This window comes from Microcaecilia unicolor, chromosome 9, assembly GCF_901765095.1.
Source record: "Microcaecilia unicolor chromosome 9, aMicUni1.1, whole genome shotgun sequence".
NCBI lineage: Eukaryota > Metazoa > Chordata > Amphibia > Gymnophiona > Siphonopidae > Microcaecilia > Microcaecilia unicolor.
In genome coordinates, this window is record NC_044039.1 from 145,574,190 (window position 1) to 145,595,567 (window position 21,378).

A 21,378-nucleotide genomic window follows, 5' to 3' on the forward strand; every position below is an offset into this window, starting at 1 on the left:
GCCCAGTCTCGTAAGGTCCTTCTGTAATTTTTCACAATCCTGTCGCAAGTTAACGACTTTGAATAACTTTGTGTGATCAGCAAATTTAATTACCTCGCTGGTTAATCACATCTCTAAATCACTTATGAATATATTAAAAAGCAGCGGTCCTAGCACTGACCCCTGAGGAACCCCACTAACTACCCTTCTCCATTGTGAATACTGCCCATTTAAACCCACTGTTTCCTATCCTTCAACCAGTTTTTAATCCACAATAGGACATTTCCTCCTATCCCATGACCCTCCAATTTCCTCTGTAGCCTTTCATGAGGTACCTTATCAAACGCCTTTTGAAAATCCAGATACACAATATCAACCGGCTCCCCTTTGTCCACGTTTGTTTACTCCTTCAAAAAATTGAAGTAAATTGGTCAGGCAAGATTTCCCCACACTAAAGCCGTGCTGACTTGGTCTCAGTAATCCATGTCCTCGGATGTGCTCTGTAATTTTGTTTTTTTAATAATAGCTTCTACCATTTTCCCTGGCACCGACGTCAGACTCACCGGTCTACAATTTCCTGGATCTTCCCTGGAACCTTTTTTTAAAAATCGGTGTTACATTGGCCACCCTCCAATCTTCCGGTACCACGCCAGATTTTAAGGATAAAATGCATATCACTAACAGAAGCTCCGCAAGCTCATTTTTCAGTTCTATCAGTACTCTAGGATGTATACCATCCGGTCCGGATTTGCTACTCTTCAGATTGTTGAACTCCAGGTTTACTGTGAATTCAGTAAGTTTCTCTGACTCGTCCACTTGACATACCATTTCCGACACCGGTATCCCACCCAAATCTTCCTCAGTGATGGCCTGGCGATGACTGGCCTGGCTTTCTTTGGTTCGTTCACGAAACCTTATACCAACTCAGGTAGACAGAAGAATTAGTTCTAAGAAGTTCCGAGAGAAAAGGACATATCTGTGTGCAAATGACATTATTTTATTCGTCTCCATACCCTTTTCCCCATAGTTTTCAAACTTGAATTTTCTACCACAGCATTAACAGATAGTCTCTAGAAGGCATAGTAGGGCCTAGTTCGGTCCTCATTCCCACCCAACCTCCCCAACTCCCACCCATCCCAAGCTAAAATTTACATTTACAGTCAATTATTCTAATTAGGACAACAAGAGGGAAGCTTTCATTAGAGATTTAATTGCAACTAATTAGTTTCTGAAACGAAAACACTAAATAAATTACAAATTACACCATATAATCTTATGGCTCTTTATATTCATCTGATATCCAAGTACCTTAAGAAGTTTTGATTAAAAAGCTCAATACTAATGTGCAGACAGTTGCCCAGCAAAGAGAGGGGTGCTATCCAGTTGTTTGCATTGAGTATCACACATATGGTTATCTCTCAGTTGGTGAGAGGTCACACGTGTGTGTGCTCGATGCAAAGAGCTCCTAGATAATAAAGAACAAGTCTGTTCTCTTGAGATTAGAGAAGCAGACATGTTGAAGCTGAGGGTGACAGAGAGATACATAAAGGAAGCCTACAGGGACGCTGTAGAGAAGTCCCACCTCCAATCTGGTAGCCACTATGCTGCCTAGGAGGAGGGACGTCTTTTAAAAGGAGAGCATCACTCTGGTGCAGATGGAAGTAATCCTGTAGCCAAGACCAGCACACAAGGGGATGCGATATCCTCTTGCACCGAGGATGTGTCTCCAGGAGCTACTGCCCAAGAGGGAAAGGTTAGAACAGCTGTTGTAGTTGGTGATTTGATTATAAGACATGTAGATAGAGAGATCACGTGATGCACGGCTAGAGAGTGGCAGTCGCTGTGCGGAGCTCCCTCCTTACCTGCAGTTAGTTGAGTTTTGAACCGTCACCGCGCTACTCCCACTAAATCGGAGAATATCGTTGAGCAGGGGAAGTGTAGCGGTAGCTTTTGGTGGAAACGGAACGTGTGCAGGAGAGGAGAATGGTGGCCAAATCGGGAAAGAAGGAAGGGGCGCGAAGTCGGATGCCGGAAAACAAGATGGCGGATGCAGAGAGCGGGAGTCCCCTGACAGTGAGCTCCACGTGGGCTGCGGAGGTAGCGGCAGAGGTTTCTGCCATGTTGGAAACCTCAGTAGATCTTAAGCTGCAAAAGATCGCAGATCAACTGAAAGGGATCGATGACAAGCTGGGCGGTATCCAGACGGAGTTTGCCCAATACAAACAAAGGCTGTCGGATGTAGAAGATTCGGTGCAGGAGACATTGGGTAAAGCCCTGAAACAGAAGGTGGAGCAACTGGAGGCAAAGCTGGAGGACCTTGAGAACCGGGCACGGAGGAGTAATATTAGGATGGTGGGGCTGCCAGAATCCATCAGAGAAGCTGACTTGCGATCCTTTCTGGAATCCTGGTTCCCCACAGCACTTCAGTTAAAGTTGACAACGGGCCCGCTGAGAGTGGAGCGTGCCCACAGGTTAGGGCCCGTGCGCAAGGAAGATTCGCGCCCCAGAGTGGTGATTTTTAAAGTGCTGAACTTTGCGCACAAACAGCATATTTTACAAGCGCTCAGGAAATTGGGACAGCTCAAGTATGAAAATTCGGTGGTGCGCTGCTTTCAGGACTTCTCCACGGCAATGTCACTGCAGCAAAAAGCGTTTTGCGATGTGTGCCAGCTTCTGTTCTCCAGGAAGATTCAATTTGCCCTACTTTACCCTGCACGGCTGAAAATCTGGTATCAGGGGTCCCAGCAGTTCTTTACTACGGCGGACGAGGCGATGAAGTTTGTACAACATGATCTACCTGCTGAGGGGCCGGCATGAAGGGACTGGCTTTGATAGCAAGTGAGAGCGGAGCACAATATTGGAGGGACTGAACTGTTACATACTTGGTGAGATGGTGAGGCGTTCTGGTGAGCGCACCGAAGTGACTTTTTGAACAGTGGGGAAAGTTATTACGAAACATATAATGCAGTTAGGTTTGGTTTGCTTGAGACGGTGGTGAGTGGATGCTGTTCTATTTTCTGTTAAAGTTTGGCAAGGAACTGTAAAAGAAACTGAATTAAAATTATATGATGGGAGGGGTCTCCTGGGTAATAGAGTTATGAGATATGTATATGAGGTTTGTATGGATATTCTATTATGAATGGGGTGAGTGAGTGTGTGCGGGTAGATTTACATTTTGAAAGGGTGAGGAGGGAGCTCACGTGATTAGGCTCGACCGGAGCCATGAGGGGAGGTGGGGGGGACGGGGAGGAGATATCTGGACATCTTTTGGTGGAGAGGTTCTCAGACTGGGTGGTCGATGGGAGGGTGCCCTCTACCTCGGCTCTCAGACCGTCAACGGGAAAAGCTAAATGCAGCATTTACGGAGGGGGAGTTAATCTTAGCTCTGCAGCAGTGTGCTTCCCATAAAACTCCAGGGCCAGATAGTTTTCGGGTACAGTTCTATAAGCAGTTTCTTGACAAGGTTAAAATGCCACTAATATCTTTGTTCAGTTCGATGGTGACAGTCCAAATGATTCCAGATACTTTTAAGGAGGCCCAAATTGTAGTGATACCCAAGGAGGGGAAGAATGCGGTAGAGCCGGAATCATATAGGCGATTTCCCTCATTAATGTAGATGCTAAATTGTACGCTAAAGTTCTGGCCAATCGATTAGCAAGGGTTCTCCCGTCGTTGGTTGATGTGTCCCAGGTGGGGTTTGTGAACGGGTGGACAGCAGTGAAAAATATTCGATCCATTCTGGCATCCTTGGAGGTGGTAGCCCAGAAACGTCTATCTTCGCTTTTAGTCAGTTTCGACGCCGAAAAGGCGTTTGACAGGGTGAATTGGTCCTATATGTTTGCTGTTTTATTATGGCTTTGAACAATTTTTCTTAGAGGCCATTCAGGTCCTTTACTTAGAACCGCGGGCTTATGTATGGGTGAATGGAGAGCGTTCAGAATCGTTCCAGATTCATAGGGGGACTAGGCAGGGATGCCCTTTGTCCCCTCTTTTGTTTGTATTGTCCCTTGACCCGCTCCTCAGGGAAATTCTGCATCATCCAGAGATTAAGGGCATGCCGATTGGGAGTTCGGGGTTTCTTCTCTCTGCTTTTGCAGATGACTTGTTAGTACACCTTACCGAGCCCAGTAGTTCACTGCCAGCACTCCTGGAACTTTTTAGGGAATTTGGAGATTTTGCAGGGTTTCATCTTAACTATTCCAAATCCTTGGCACTGCCTTCAGGAGAAGACGTGCAACGAGAATGGGGTCCGGCGTTCCCTCTTCGCTGGGCGCAAGGTTCTTTTAAGTATTTGGGTCTGCATTTGTCTATGCGGGTTTCTGATTTGTATCATCCGAATGTCTCTAGCTTATTGAAAGCCACGACGGAGAGGTTTCGTGCTTGGTTGGCCTTGCCCCTGTCACTCAGCGGACGGATTCAGCTGTTTAAAATGGTAGAATTCCCAAAATGGCTATATTTGCTGCAAATGTTGCCTATTTATCTGAGTACAAGAGATCTTACCGTGCTTAAGAGAGCTATTTGGCGATTTTGTTGAGGGGCAAGGAAGGCAAAGCTGCCGCTGAATATGCTAGAGGGGTCATGGAGGGACAGCGGTCTCGGTTTACCAGACTTGCGACGTTATAATTGGGCATGTCTTTTGCGTTATTTGGGTGACTGGTTTTTGGCACGAGATGACTACACTTGTCGGCAATTGGAGAGTCAGTACTATGAGCCCTGTCATTTCCATTTCTTACTACACGCCCCCAGTAAGCTAGTTCCGGCCCCCTTACGTGATAGCATATTATTGACCCCTTTGCGGAGGCTTTGGAGAGACTTGATGCGGATGCATGGGTTAAGTCGATGGGTTTCGGATCTCCTTCCTATTCAGGGGAATTTGTTGTTCCAGCCGGGTCTGGAGAATGTGGTTTTTAGGAAGTGGGCGAGGCAAGGCGTCACTAGGATAGAGCATGTGGTGAACTTGCAGGGTGGTGTGGTAAATCTAGGGGCTCTAGGCATGGGATATGACATGGCAGGATATCTTTGCTTACACTCAGTTGAAGCATTATGTAGATTCCTTAAAGGGGCATTGGGATCTAGACATTGTCATCTTTTGAGGCAGTTTTTCCACTCGGTGCAGGGGAAGCGCCTTTCCATTTCGGGTTTGCACAAGGCGCTGGGAAGGTGTCTGGCTCCTAAAGATCGGGAGCATCTTCAACAGCGCTGGGTGGAAGACATGATGAGGCCACATCTTTCCTTAGACTTCAATGTATTAACATCTAGAATTCCAAGCTTGACGGGAAATGCAGGTTTACGAGAATGCCAATATAGAATTTTACACAGGGCATATCTAACAAAAGCCCAGATATTCAAGATGGGAGGGGTATCAACGCCTTTATGTGGGAGGAGTGCCGGGGTCTCTCTTTCAGTGTTTGTGGGGGTGTTCTCAGATCCGGTACTTTTGGGATTCCATTGTTCGGTATCTGGAATCCCTTTTGGGATCGAGAGTTGTGTGCTCCCCAATGGGGATTCTGTTGGACAAATATGAGCTTTTCATTTTCCAGGGTGCTTCTGCTCGTCAGCTGATTCGGAAGGCCTGTCTGATTGGTAAGCGACTTATTATGAGTCAGTGGGTTGCGGATTCCCCCCCCCCCCCCCCGGATTTCTGGCATTGGAGGAACAAACTGCATGAGTTTATGTTATTTGAGCGGAGAGGGGTGGGTAACTCCTCTAAGCGGCGGAGACAGTTTCTGGAAATTTGGGGACCATATATTCAAAGCCTGTCTTCCAGAGGGCGGAGTTTGGTGGTAAATTCCATGTAGAGCACGGGGGAAAGTGGCCATCCAGTCTGTGTATCGATTAGGGGTCCGGGTATCTCCTCAGGTGGGGGGGGAGGGAGGGGATAGGGGGGTGGGGGATTTTCAGGGCTGTAGGTAGGCTGGTGGGTTTCCTCTTAGTAGCCATATCATGTTGCATAAATAAAATAGTTTTGAGTTGTTGGATTAAGACTCGCATGTGCCTTGAAATGTTAAATAGCGTGGTGGATTGCTGCGGGAATTGGAGGGATAATAAAGGTGGGAAAGAAGATTAGTTGGGAGGCCTTTGAAAATGCAACGTGTTTCCTGTATAGGGTAATGTTTTGTTGCTGTGTTAGTGTTTATTTGGACACCATGCTGCAGTGTGATAGAAGACAAGAGAGGGGGGGGGAGGAAGGGGGGGGGGGCATGAAAAACTTTATGATACTTCTGACCACGTTGGTAATGTAACAGCTCTGCTCTGGCCAGTATATGGAGTAAATGGATAGGATTTGGAGTTATTGTGGGGATGTTATCAATAAAAGCTGTTTCATTAATGGGCAGGGGGGAGGAGGGGAGAAAATGGCAGGGGGAAATTATTGACGTTTGGGGGAATGCTGGTGGACTGTTGTATTTGTGCTATGCATTCTGTAAGTATACTCTTAAAGATTTGTATTGTTATTTATGTCAATAAAATAGTTTATACATAAGGCATGTAGATAAATGGGTGGCCGGTGGATATGAGGATCGCTCGGTCACTTGCCTGTCTGATGCGAAGGTGACGGACCTCATACATCACCTAGATAGGATTTTAGATAGTGCTGGGAAGGAGTTGGCTGTCTTGGTACATGTAGGTACCAATGACAGGAAAAAGTGGGAGAGAGGTTTTGGAAGCCAAATTTAGGCTCTTAGGTGGAAAGCTCAAATTCAGAACCTCTAGGGTAGCGTTTTCCAAAGTGCAACCCCATTCCACATGCAGGGCCCAAGAGACAGGCAGAGCTCCGGAGTCTCAATGCGTGGATGAGACGATGGTACAGGGAGGGTTTTAGATTTGTAAGGAACTGGGCAACATTTTGGGGAAGGGGGAGCCCATTCCGTAATGATGGGCTCCATCTTAACTAGGGTAAGACCAGGCTGCTGGCATTCGCATTTAAAAAGGAGATCAAGCTGCTTCTAAACTAGAACCTGGGAAAAGGCCAAACGTCATTCAAAAGCGCATGGTTCGGGACAAGGTATCTTTCAATCATATCACCAAAACATAAGATAGGGTACCCGATAGCAAAGTTGCAAAACAGACCATAGTAAATCAAGTGTCTTTAAATACAAATAAATCAAAAGATTACAAATTAACACTGTTAACTGCTGAGCAAGATGTAAATAGGAACAACAAATCCACTATTTCTGGGATAAGCAGTATAAAATGTTTTGAACTTTTTCTCGGATCTTGCCAGGTATTTGTGACCTGGATTGGCCACTGTTGGAAACAAGATACTGGGCTTGATGGACCTTTGGTCTTTCCCAGTATGGCAATACTTATGTACTTATCACTGATAGCTCTCAGCCTTCCTATCTGCTGATAGGAGGGCTTATACCCACATGATGGGAATGGTCTGGAGCAGATGCTAAGGAATATGATATTAGCTAAACTACATTTGCCTAACTTAAATTTGTCCAAAAACTCAAGAATGGTGAACTCAACTGACCCTGATTACATAGTGTTCTGGAATTTTCTGGTCTTTTCTTTTGGGTCTGCTTATTTCTATTTGTGTTTCTGTGAGTTTCCACTGATAGTTGCAAGACAGGAATTTCTGGCTGACCACAAAGTGACAAGACCATTGCCATAACAACCCAACCAACCGTCTTGTTACAAAAAAAACTGACAAGACCCCATTGTCATGACATCCCAACTGTTTGTTACAAATATAAGTTATTGAGCAGAGGTGTGGCAAGGACCCTAAAGGTCCTATCAACGGTCTATGTACTTGCAAGATTGCTCATTGGGTGATATATGAGGTGGTCCTTTGTGATGGGAAAAATATATAAGTAACGGCTCATCTAAAGAGACTCTGAAATAGCCTGGCTGGCAAGAGAAGCTTCATATCCTTGCCACTGCCTATTTCCAGGGGGGGTACTCCCCCCCCAAGAAATAATTCTTTGCAGCTAAGAATCTTTCACATATTCTCTCTCTCATCTCTGTGACCTTTGTATGACAGTGAGGAATAAACTTTCCTTCCTTCTTTTTCTCTTTTCAGCTATTCTTTATATTTAGCCTGACTTCTGATATCTGGTCCTGTGCTGGTGAGTAATAAAAGACATTTTCTCTTTCTGATTCCTGCCAGTACAATAGAGATAAGGAAGACAGTAATGCTAGGATTGTGAGAACACCTGCACAGACAGAGTTTTCAGAAGTCTGGAAAAGAGAACCCGATTTGGCTATATCACAATGGCATCACCCACTTGTGTAGCTGTTTGTGATCCTACTTGTGCTTGAATACCAACATTTTTGAGCAAAAGTAAAAGTAATGTATACAGCAGATGATGGCAGATAAAGCGAACATACTTACCTTTAGCAGGTATTCTCCAAGGACAGCAGGCTGAATATTCTCACAAGTGGGTCGATGGCTGCATCGGCCTGAGAACCGGCATTTTCCCATAGCAAAAAACAAAAACTTTGCTAGAGCATTCTGGCGCATGTGCAGAGCGCAGCGCGCAGACTGACTTCCCGTCTGCTGCGTGAGCACGTACCTCAGTTAAGTCTAAAGCATAAACAAATAAAGTAATTCAAATAACTCCAAGGGGAGGTGGGTGGAATTGTGAGAATATTCAGCCTGCCGTCCTCAGAGAATACCTGCTACAAGTAAATATCTTCGCTTTCTCCGAGGACAAGCATGCTGTAATATACTCACAAGTGGGGTATCCCTAGCATCCAGGCTCACCCAAAACAATAAACATTGGTCAATTGGGCCTCACAACGACGAGGACATAACGTAGGTTGATCTGAAACTATATACAACTAGGTGAGAGTGCAGCCTGGAACAGAATAAAACAGGCCTGGATGGGAAGAGTTGGATTCTAAACCCCAAACAGATTCTGTAGCACCGACTGCCTGAACCGACTATCGTGTCAGGTATCCTGCTCAAGGCAGTAGTGTGACATGAATGCGTGGACTGAAGACCACGTTGCAGCTTTGCAAATCTCTTCAATGGAGGCTGACTTTAAGTGAGCCTACGACACAGTCACAGCTCTGACATTATGAGCCGTGACACGGCCCTCCAGAGCAAGCCCAGCTTTGGCATGTGAAGGGATATGCAATCTGCTAGCCAATTCGAGATTATGATTGTGCGTTTCCCCGACGGCGACTCCCCTCCTGTTGGGATCGAAAGAAACAAACTGTTGAAGCACTTCGTCCGCTCCACGTAAAAGGCCAATGCTCTCTTGCAGTCCAAGGTGTGCAAGCTGCGTTCGCTAGGGTGGGCATGAGGACGGGGAAAAAATGTTGCCAAGACAATCGACTGGTTCAGATGGAACTCCGTGTCAGACTGTGAGTTCTTGTACCAAGTAGAGCGCTGCCGAGCCCAGTACTCAGACCGGGTTCTGCTTGGCAGCTGGACAACCCCGGGTTTCACCTGCGCTGACCACAGTTCCCCAGAGGTTGAGCTCCTAGGTGTGGGCGGCCTGCAGGTCTTACGAGATAGAGCAGGAAGCGGGGTGATGAACGTGACGGCCAGGCAGGCAGCAGGTCAAGAGAGTAATCCAGGTACAGGCAGAGTCAGCAGGCAGGCAGCAGACACAAGAGTAATCCATGTACAGGCAAGGTCAGTAGGCAGGCAGCAGACACGAGAGTAATCCAGGCAGAGGCAGAGTCAGTAGGCAGGCAGCAGACACAAGAGTAATCCAGGTACAGGCAGAGTCAGTAACGAAGAACAAAGTAGAGGAGAAGCATACTACTGAGCAAGTAACACCTACCAAAGTAGAAGCCGAAGCAAGGAGTCTAGGGAGAGCTCAGCTGATAAAGTGCTGGCACCTGACATCAGCAGGGAGAAGGGGCACTGCCATAGGACAAGAGCAGGGGAAGAAGAAACCGGAAGACCAATAGGAGAGAAGGGAAGCCAGGCAGAGGAAGAGAAGACCCAGGTGGGTGGAAGCAAAGCAATCAAGGAGCCTGGAAGCCAGGCAGAGAGAGAGCAGAGCTAGGTGCATGGAAGCAAAGCAATCAAGGAGCCTGCAGCCAGAGAAGAACCACACACACATGGCTCAGGGCTGTGCCAGTCAAGTGTGCGTATCGAGGGGACCCTGCGCAGCCCAAAGACGCCGCTTGCGTTGAGGTAGGGGACATCACACTCCGACACCACCTTTGTTAGGAATTTAGGGTGAGTGAGGCGAACTACTCTGTTATGATGAAACTTAAAGCGAATGCTACATACCTGTAGAGGGTATTCTCCGAGGACAGCAGGCTGATTGTTCTCACTGATGGGTGACGTCCACGGCAGCCCCTCCAATCGGAACTTCAGTAGCAAAGGCCTTTGCTAGTCCTCGCGCGCCCATGCGCACCGCCCATGCGCGGCCGTCTTCCCGCCCGAACCGGCTCGTGTTCGTCAATCCCATATGTAGCAAGACAAAGACAAGGGAAGACACAACTCCAAAGGGGAGGCGGGCGGGTTTGTGAGAACAATCAACCTGCTGTCCTCGAAGAATACCCTCTACAGGTATGTAGCATTCGCTTTCTCCGAGGACAAGCAGGCTGCTTGTTCTCACTGATGGGGTATCCCTAGCCCCCAGGCTCACTCAAAACAACCAACATGGTCAATTGGGCCTCGCAACGGCGAGGACATAACTGAGATTGACCTAACAACTTATCCAACTAACCGAGAGTGTAGCCTGCAACAGAATAAACATGGGCCTAGGGGGGTGGAGTTGGATTCTAAACCCCGAACAGATTCTGAAGCACTGACTGCCCGAACCGACTGTCGCGTCGGGTATCCTGCTGCAGGCAGTAATGAGATGTGAATGTGTGGACAGATGACCACGTCGCAGCTTTGCAGATCTCTTCAATAGTGGCTGACTTCAAGTGGGCTACCGATGCTGCCATGGCTCTAACATTATGAGCCGCGACATGACCCTCAAGAGCCAGCCCAGCCTGAGCGTAAGTGAAGGAAATGCAATCAGCTAGCCAATTGGATATGGTGCTTTTCCCCACAGCCAGTCCCCTCCTGTTGGGATCAAAAGAAACAAACAATTGGGCGGACTGTCTGTTGGGCTGTGTCCGCTCCAGATAGAAGGCCAATGCTCTCTTGCAGTCCAATGTGTGCAGCTGACGTTCAGCAGGGCAGGAATGAGGACGGGGAAAGAATGTTGGCAAGACAATTGACTGGTTCAGATGGAACTCCGACACGACCTTTGGCAAGAACTTAGGGTGAGTGCGGAGGACTACTCTGTTATGATGAAATTTGGTGTAAGGGGCCTGGGCTACCAGGGCCTGAAGCTCACTGACTCTACGAGCTGAAGTAACTGCCACCAAGAAAATGACCTTCCAGGTCAAGTACTTCAGATGGCAGGAGTTCAGTGGCTCAAAAGGAGGTTTCATCAGCTGGGTGAGAACGACATTGAGATCCCATGACACTGTAGGAGGTTTGACAGGGGGCTTTGACAAAAGCAAACCTCTCATGAAGCGAACAACTAAAGGCTGTCCTGAGATCGGCTTACCTTCCACACGGTAATGGTATGCACTGATTGCACTAAGGTGAACCCTTACAGAGTTGGTCTTGAGACCAGACTCAGACAAGTGCAGAAGGTATTCAAGCAGGGTCTGTGTAGGACAAGAGCGAGGATCTAGGACCTTCCTGTCACACCAGACGGCAAACCTGCTCCAGAGAAACAAGTAACTCCTCTTAGTGGAATCTTTCCTGGAAGCAAGCAAGATGCGGGAGACACCCTCTGACAGACCCAAAGAGGCAAAGTCTACGCTCTCAACATCCAGGCCGTGAGAGCCAGAGACTGGAGGTTGGGATGCAGAAGCGCCCCTTCGTCCTGTGTGATGAGGGTCGGAAAACACTCCAATCTCCACGGTTCTTCGGAGGATAACTCCAGAAGAAGAGGGAACCAGATCTGACGCGGCAAAAAAGAAGCAATCAGAATCATGGTGCCTCGGTCTTGCTTGAGTTTCAACAAAGTCTTCCCCACCAGAGGTATGGGAGGATAAGCATACAGCAGACCTTCCCCCCAGTCCAGGAGGAAGGCATCCGATGCCAGTCTGCCGTGGGCCTGAAGCCTGGAACAGAACTGAGGGACTTTGTGGTTGGCTCGAGATGCAAAGAGATCTACCAAGGGGGTGCCCCACACCTGGAAGATCTGGCGCACTACTCTGGAGTTGAGTGACCACTCGTGAGGTTGCATAATCCTGCTCAACCTGTTGGCCAGACTGTTGTTTACGCCTGCCAGATATGTGGCTTGGAGCACCATGCCGTGACGGCGAGCCCAGAGCCACATGCTGACGGCTTCCTGACACAGGGGGTGAGATCCGGTGCCACCCTGCTTGTTGATGTAATACATGGCAACCTGGTTGTCTGTCTGAATTTGGATAATTTGGTGGGACAGCTGATCTCTGAAAGCCTTCAGAGCATTCCAGACCGCTCGTAACTCCAGAAGATTGATCTGCAGATCGCGTTCCTGGAGGGACCAGCTTCCCTGGGTGTGAAGCCCATCGACATGAGCTCCCCACCCCAGGAGAGACGTATCCGTAGTCAGCACTTTTTGTGGCTGAGGAATTTGGAAAGGACGTCCCAGAGTCAAATTGGACCAAATCGTCCACCAATACAGGGATTTGAGAAAACTCGTGGACAGGTGGATCACGTCTTCTAGATCCCCAGTAGCCTGAAACCACTGGGAAGCTAGGGTCCATTGAGCAGATCTCATGTGAAGGCGGGCCATGGGAGTCACATGAACTGTGGAGGCCATGTGGCCCAGCAATCTCAACATCTGCCGAGCTGTGATCTGCTGGGACACTCGCACCCGCGAGACGAGGGACAACAAGTTGTTGGCTCTCGTCTCTGGGAGATAGGCACGAGCCGTCCGAGAATCCAGCAGAGCTCCTATGAATTCGAGTCTCTGTACTGGAAGAAGACGGGACTTTCGGTAATTTATCACAAACCCCAGTAGCTCCAGGAGGCGAATAGTCATCTGCATGGACTGTAGTGCTCCTGCCTCGGATGTGTTCTTCACCAGCCAATCATCGAGATAGGAGAACACGTGTACTCCCAGCCTGCAAAGCGCCGCTGCTACTACAGCTAAGCACTTCGTGAACACTCTGGGCGCAGAGGCGAGCCCAAAGCGTAGCACACAGTACTGGAAGTGACGTGTGCCCAGCTGAAATCGCAGATACTACCTGTGAGCTGGCAGTATCGGGATGTGAGTGTAGGCGTCCTTCAAGTCCAGAGAGCATAGCCAATCGTTTTCCTGAATCATGGGAAGAAGGGTGCCCAGGGAAAGCATCCTGAACTTTTCCTTGACCAGATATTTGTTCAAGGCCCTTAAGTCTAGGATGGGACGCAACCCCCCTGTTTTCTTTTCCACAAGGAAGTACCTGGAATAGAATCCCAGCCCTTCTTGCCCGGATGGCACGGGCTCGACCGCATTGGCGTTGAGAAGGGCGGAGAGTTCCTCTGCAAGTACCTGCTTGTGCTGGAAGCTGTAAGACTGAGCTCCCGGTGGGCAATTTGGAGGTTTGGAGGCCATATGGAGGGTGTATCCTTGCCGGACTATTTGAAGAACCCACTGATCGGAGGTTATGAGAGGCAACCTTTAGTGAAAAACTTTCAACCTCCCCCCGACCGGCAGATCGCCCGGCACTGACACGTTGATGTCAGCTATGCTCTGCTGGAGCCAGTCAAAAGCTCGCCCCTTGCTTTTGCTGAGGAGCCGAGGGACCTTGCTGAGGCGCATGCTGTTGACGAGAGCGAGCGCGCTGGGGCTTAGCCTGGGCCGCAGGCTGTCAAGAAGGAGGATTGTACCTACGCTTACCAGAAGAGTAGGGAACAGTCTTCCTTCCCCAATAAAAACGTCTACCTGTGGAGGTAGAAGCTGAAGGTTGCCGGCGGGAGAACTTGTCGAAAGCGGTATCCCGCTGGTGGAGCTGCTCTACCACCTGTTCGACCTTCTCTCCAAAAATATTGTCCGCACGGCAAGGCGAGTCCGCAATCCGCTGCTGGATCCTATTCTCCAGGTCGGAGGCATGCAGCCATGAGAGTCTGCGCATCACCACACCTTGAGCAGCGGCCCTGGACGCAACATCAAAGGTATCATATACCCCTCTGGCTAGGAATTTTCTGCACACCTTCAGCTGCCTGACCACCTCCTGAAATGGCTTGGCTTGCTCAGGAGGGAGCTTGTCCACCAAGCCCGCCAACTGCTGCACATTGTTCCGCATGTGTATGCTCGTGTAGAGCTGGTAAGACTGAATTTTGGCCACGAGCATAGAGGAATGGTAGGCCTTCCTCCCAAAGGAATCTAAGGTTCTAGAGTCTTTGCCCGGGGGCGCCGAAGCATGCTCCCTAGAACTCTTAGCCTTCTTTAGGGCCAAATCCACAACTCCAGAGTCGTGAGACAACTGAGTGCGCATCAGCTCTGGGTCCCCATGGATCCGGTACTGGGACTCGATCTTCTTGGGAATGTGGGGATTACTTAGAGGCTTGGTCCAGTTCACCAGCAATGTCTTTTTTAGGACATGATGCATGAGTACTGTGGACGATTCCTTAAGTGGAGAAGGATAGTCCAGGAGCTCAAACATTTCAGCCCTAGGCTTGTCCTCCACAACCACCGGGAAGGGGATGACCGTAGACATCTCCCGGACAAAGGCCGCAAAAGACAGACTCTCGGGAGGAGAAAGCTGCCTTTCAGGGGAGGGAGTGGGATCAGAAGGAAGGCCATCAGACTCCTCGTCAGAGAAATACCGGATGTCCTCCTCCTCCTCCCACGAGGCCTCACCATCGGTATCAGACACAAGTTCACGGACCTGTGTCTGAAGCCGTGCCCGGCTCGACTCTGTGGAAACACGGCCACGGTGTGAGCGTCGAGAGGTAGACTCCCTCGCCAGCACCAGCGAAGCTCCCTCCGCCGACGTCGTCGGGGAGCCTTCCTGGGAGGCGACCGCAGTCGGTACCGCAAGCGGCACCGATGTCGGAGACCTCACCCCGGGCAAGGGGCCAGCCGGCGCCTCACTCGACGGTACCGGTGGCACAAGCACCCCCAGTACCGGAGGGGAAGGGCGCAACAGCTCTCCCAGGATCTCTGGGAGAATGGCCCGGAGACTCTCGTGCAGGGCGGCTGTGGAGAAAGACATGGAAGCCGATGCAGGCGTCGAAGTCAGAGTCTGTTCCGGGCGTGGAGGCTGTTCCGGGCTGTCCAAGGGGGAGCGCATCGACACCTCCTGAACAGAGGGTGAGCGGTCCTCCCGGTGCCGATGCCTATTGGGTGCCGACTGCCTCGTCAACCCAGAGCTCTCGGTACCGAGACGGGAAGGAGACCGGTGACGATGCTTCTTAGACTTCTTCAAGCGAAGCATGTCACCGGAGCTTCCCGGTACCGACGAGGAGGACGTAGAATCCAGCCGTCGCTTCCTCGGGGCCGAGGCCGAAGAAGGTCGATCTCAGGGGGGCTGTACCGCAGGAGCCCTCAGGGCAGGGGGAGACCCACCCGAAGGCTCACCGCCACCAGCAGGGGAATGGACAGCCCTCACCTGCACTCCAGACGAAGCACCACCGTCCGATGACATCAGCAATAGCGGAGGTCCCGGTACCACCGACGTCGACGCAGCCCTTCGATACCTCGGTACCGATGATGCCGAAGGTAGGGGTCTCGATGCAGTCGATGCCGAAGGTAGAGGCCTCGATGCAGTCGATGCCGAAGACTTCGATGCTGTCGATGTACTCGATGCCTGTGCTGTTGTCGTCGAAGAGCCCGAGAACAACGCGTTCCACTGGGCCAGAGTCCTCTTTTTTAAAAGAGCACAAAGACTGCAGGCCTGCGGACGGTGCCCAGCCCCCAGACACTGAAGACACGAAGCGTGCCTATCAGTGAGCGAGATTACCCGGGCACACTGGGTGCACTTCTTGAAGCCACTGGAAGACTGCGATGACATGGGCGGAAAAATCACGCCGGCAAAATCAAAATTTGCGATGTTGACGAAGGGCACCAAAAAGAAGGGAGAAAAACCCGAATCGAGGCCAAATAGGCCGGTCCCGAAAGCGAAAGGAAACTTACGCGGGGAAAAAGCTGGAAACACGGGAAAAGACCGATCGGTCTCTTTTTTTTTTTTTTTTTTTTTTCTTAGCGAAAATCGCGAAGACGCACGAGGTCAACTTGAGGGGCACGAAACGGCGGTAAAACACGACCGTCCCGAGCACGGACAAAAGAAGACTGACGAACACGAGCCAGTTTGGGCGGGAAGACGGCCGCACATGCGCAGTGCACATCGGCGCGCAAGGACTAGCAAAGGCCTTTGCTAGTGAAGTTTCCAGTTGGAGGGGGCTGCCGTGGACGTCACCCATCAGTGAGAACAAGCAGCCTGCTTGTCCTCGGAGAATCAAAGATACTGTGAGCTGGAAGTATCGAGATATGTGTGTAAGTGTCCTTTAAGTCCAGAGAGCATAGCCAATCGTTTCCCTGAATCATGGGAAGAAGGGTGCCCAAGGAAACCATCCTGAACTTTTCTCTGACTAGGAATTTGTTCAAGGCCCCCAAGTTTAGGATGGGATGCATCCCCCCTGTTTTCTTATGCACAAGAAAGTACCTGGAATAGAATCCCAGCCCTTCTTCCCCTGGTGGAACGGGTTCAACCACATGGGCCTTTAGAAAGGTGGAGTTCCTCTGCAAGTACCTGCTTGTGCTGGGAGCTGTATGAATGAGCTCCCAGTAGGCAATTTGGAGGTTTGGATTCCAGATTGAGAGAGGATCCTAACCAAACTATTTGAAGAACCCACCGGTCGGTGGTTACAAGAGGCCACCTTTGGTGAAAATATATCAACTTCCCTCCAACCGGCAAGTTGTCCAGTACAGACACTTTTACTGTGGCTATGCTTTGTTGGAGCCAGTCAAAAGCCCGTTCTTTGCTTTTGCTGGGGAGCAGCAGGGGCCTTAGGCGCATGCTGTTGATGAGAACGAGCGCGCTGGGGCTGAGCCTGACTAGGCTGTCGGGACACCGGAGTGTACCTACTCCTAGCATAGGAATAGGGAGCACTCCGCGCCCCCTCCCCCAAATGACCTCCTGGTTGTGGAGGCTACAGTAGAAGGCGCCCAGCAGAGAGAGAAGCCATAGCATCATTGTGCTTCTTGATCTGGTCAACCAGATCTTCCACCTTTTCTCCAAAAAGGTTATCCCCCGGCAAGGTAAATCCGCAATCCTCTGCTGGACCAAATGATCCAGGTCAGAGACATGCAGCCATGAGAGTCTGCGCATCACTATACCCTGAGCAGAGATTCTGGATGCCATATCAAAAGTATTGTAAGCGCCCCTGGCCAGGAATTTACGACACACCTTCTGCTGTCTGCCCACCTGGCGAAAAGGCTAGACTGGCTCCAGAGGGAGGGCATCGACAAAGGTAGACAGCTGCCTCACCGAGTTCCACAAGTGAACGCTCATGAAGAGCTGGTAGCCGGGCAGCCGACACCGGAGCCGCAAGCAGCACCGAAGACTGAGACCTCGCTGCATGGAAGGCGCAATCACCTCCGGAAGGCGCAGCAGTTCTTCCAGAAATTCTGGAAGCAGGAAACAGAGGCGCTAGTCGAAAGCCACCATCGGAGAAGGCTGAGGGGCCGGTAGAGCAGCCAGTGGCAAAATCTGCTGAGGCTCAAGAGCAGGTACCGGGCTGCTAAGAGGCCGATGCATCGGCACCTCCTATATGGAGGGGGAGCGGTCCTCTCGGCACCGGCGCTTCTCAGGTGCCGAGTCCTTCGATGCCCCGGAGCTCCCGGCACCATGTGTCAAAGGAAAACGGTGACGGTGCTTCTTTGCTCGATGCCCGTCACTGTAAGCTCCTCGGTGCCGATGAGGATGACGTGGAATCCTCACGTCTCCTCGGGGTCGGGACTGACAAAGGCCGGTCCCACGGGGCCTGCACAGCAGGAGGCTTCGAGACAGGTGAAGACCCACTCAACAACTCGCTACTCCCAGCGTGTCTTGGCCTCTCTGCAGCCATTACCTCTGCTCCTGACGTCGATGCTTCCCTCTATGTCGATGCCCTCGATACCGATGTCGACTTCGAATGACCGGACCGAGCCCCAAAAGGTTTCTCGCGTTGGGCTTCTTGAGCTACTTGGGTCTGCTTCTTCATACGAAGACCCAGAGCACAAGTAGGTGGGCTATGGTCGGGTACAAGGCACTGGATACAACAAGAATGAGTATCGGTACCTGAGATGGTCCGGTTGCACCGAGTACGTTTGAAGCCGCTGGGTGTCTTCGATGACATGGAAGGAAAAACGGCTCCGGCAAAATCCAAGGACTTGACTGTGCAAATGAAAAAGGCACAAAGAGGAGAAACCCGACTGTGCGGCCGTCGAAAAAGAAAACAAACTTGGAGAAAGGAAACTGAGAATTTACTAAGAGAAATCCCTTTTCTTTTCTTTTTTTTTTTTTTTTAAAGAAGCTAAATAAAGAAAAAAGGTTAAAAAAAAAAAAAAAAAAAAAAGACGCAAAAAAAAAAATCGCTGGCAGAAGACTCTTCTTCCCAGGCCAAAACGAGGAGCACCGGAGGAACCTACCGCACCTCGTTGCAGAAAAAAAAACTGAGGTACGTGGTCGCGCAGCGGGCAAGAAGTCAATCCACACATGCGCACTGCACGCACACCAGAAGGCTCTATCAAAGTTTTTGTTTTTTTGCTATGGCAAAATGCCAGTTCCCAGGCCAACGCGGACGTCGACCCACTTGTGAGTATATTACAGCCTGCTTGTCCTCAGAGAAAGGTCAGAATGGTCCAGTCTATCAAGTAGATAGTTAGGCTAGAAACAATACTATGGCCATCAAGCAAGACAGAATTGACAGTTGCCAAGAAGTTTATATTTAAAATGTGAAAGAAACATAGCATAAAACTTATTTCTCATTAAACAATGGTGGGAATTTCCCTAGGTTTTTGCTTAGGCATACAAAAGTAAACTAAGGAATGGTTCCAAAGTACTTCACTATATCCATCACTCTTGTTTTTTTAACCTTCAGTATGGCTGTTTTCAGTTGGCATGACCTCTGTGCCCTCCATTGTTGTTGGATGAGCTGAACTATCTTCAGTTCGATATCTCTTGCTTTGTCTTATGCCAGAACACGTACTTCTTGTTTTTTTCTCTCGGGTGTCCTTTGGAGTTTAAAAAACACAACACACAGGAAAAAAGTCACTTTTCTATAAACAAGACTTTCCAAACAGACAAGAAATGGTTTGAAAAAGGAATACTCAGAACTAAACACTAAGGGTATTTTGCTATATGTTCAGTCTCAACTTTCTAGTGAGAATGCCAGAACTAGGGTATAACTACAAGAATTTCCCATTTCTTCTATACAAGAATCACAGAAGAAATGCAGCTTTTTATTCTGAGGTTACATATGAATACCAATTTTATAAACATATTTATCATGAACAATAAATAAAATGTCAACACTGCAGACTCATGTGGAAATATTGACATGCTACTAGTAAATTTAGAGGATCTAGTATAGTAAAGCATAGGAATATTATATTGATCAAATATAACCTCCTGGCTCTCAAGGTTATTATTTGTATATTAATAGTATCTCAATGAAGGGAGAAAGGGGAAGAGAGAAAAATGCTACTTCCAGTGGTGTAGCGAGGGGGGCTGCCACCCGGGGCGGGGCGCCATTGCACCCCCCCCCCCCTCCGGGTGCAGCACGATGACATACCCCCCTCGGCGCATCGACACCCCCCCCCCCCAACCCAGTGCCCACCCTCTTCCGTCCAACCAGCTCCCTACCTTTAAAAAAATATCGGAATCCGAAGCGAGGTGCAGCGCCTCATGCCTGCACGTAAAAGAAATGTGCACTGTCTCATCGGGCCTTCCCTCGCTCTTTGTCCCACCCTCCGCTGACGCAACTTCCTATTTCCGCAAGGGCGGGACAGACAGAGCGAGAGAAGGCCTGATGAGACGGTGCACATTTCTTTTACGTGCAGGCGCAAGGCGCTGTGCCTCGCTTCGGATTCGATATTTTTTTAAAGGTAGGGAGCTGGTTGGACGGAGGAGGATGGGCACTGGGGGGGGTGTCGATGCGCCGAGGGGGGAGGAGGTGGCATGGAGCACCCCCCCCACGAGCTGACACCCGGGGCGGACCGCCCCTCCCCCCCCTTGCTACGCCACTGGCTACTTCAAGGTTTTGTTTTGTTCTTTTAATATATATTTTATTGAAAAAAGCAAAGCAAGAAAAACGATATACATCATCTATATATATAAAACGCACCTCCAACGTTCTATGAAGCCTCCACAAGTCCCAGCGTTCCAACTGCATGGTGGTGAAACCACAATTTGCCCAGGAGTATTATCCCCGTCCTCGCGTAAAACGTGATGACGTTGAGGGCGGAGCTAATACACTCAGCAAATCGCATCGCCCACCTAAACGTGACATCAACCACAATGCGAAAGTGCACAGCCGAACCCAGCACTCGCCTCCTGTTTTATTCAACCTTCTTGCCTGACACAACAGACTGAAGGTAAAATTATGTATCATACCTGATAATTTTCTTTCCATTAATCATAGCTGATCAATCCATAGACTGGTGGGTTGTGTCCATCTACCAGCAGGTGGAGATAGAGAGCAAACTTTGCCTCCCTATATGTGGTCATGTGCTGCCGGAAACTCCTCAGTATGTTGATATCAAAGCTCCATCCGCAGGACTCAGCACTTAGAGAATTACACCCACAAAGGGACACTCTGCCCAGCTCACCACCGCCGAAACGGGGGAGGGGAATTAACCCAGCTCATCCCCACACAAGTGGGGGAGGGGAATCCATCCAGCTCATCCCCGCGGAGCGGGGGAGGGACACCACCCCGCCGATGCGGGGGGATCTGGCTTATCCTGCAACCGCAACCGCGGGAGGAGCTGACTGACCCTAACACCGCTGAAGCGGGAGGGGTACAAAGCTGCCCTACAGCCGTACGAAGCGGGAGGGAGTGCCGGCAGAATTTAAGTCTCAATCCAGCCCCGTAAAACGGAGGGGAGAGGAATGCAGCAGCTCACTGTAACACAAACTCGTCTCAACTCTTGAAGAATCCAAGTGAAAAAACTTGAACACGAAGTCCTCCTGAAGTAACTGAAGACTAAACTTGAACCTAAAATTCAACCAGAATATAAACAGTACAGATATCTGGGAGGGGCTATGGATTGATCAGCTATGATTAATGGAAAGAAAATTATCAGGTATGATACATAATTTTACCTTCCATATTGTCGCGTGCCCGCCCATGCGGGACGCGCTCTCGAGGTCCTTTGCATACCTTCAGGCTTCTTCCCCGGGAGCGCGGGGTTTGTGAGTCCTTGGACCACTACCGTGGAGCGGCAGTGGCAGGCAAGATCACCCTCCAGGCAGAGAGGAAACAAAACTGGACCGGAACTCCGGACTGGAGTTCTACACCGGAACACT

General features: G+C 49.8%; 1 protein-coding gene across 1 annotated transcript in view; it reads right to left on the reverse strand.

Annotated features, from left to right (window-relative positions):
* NUSAP1 (nucleolar and spindle associated protein 1) overlaps positions 1–21,378 on the reverse strand; it is a 268,127-nt gene that overhangs the window by 188,967 nt on the left and 57,782 nt on the right. The window contains 1 exon segment of the mRNA XM_030214927.1: positions 18,947–19,085. Coding sequence (XP_030070787.1) covers positions 18,947–19,085 — 139 coding nt within the window.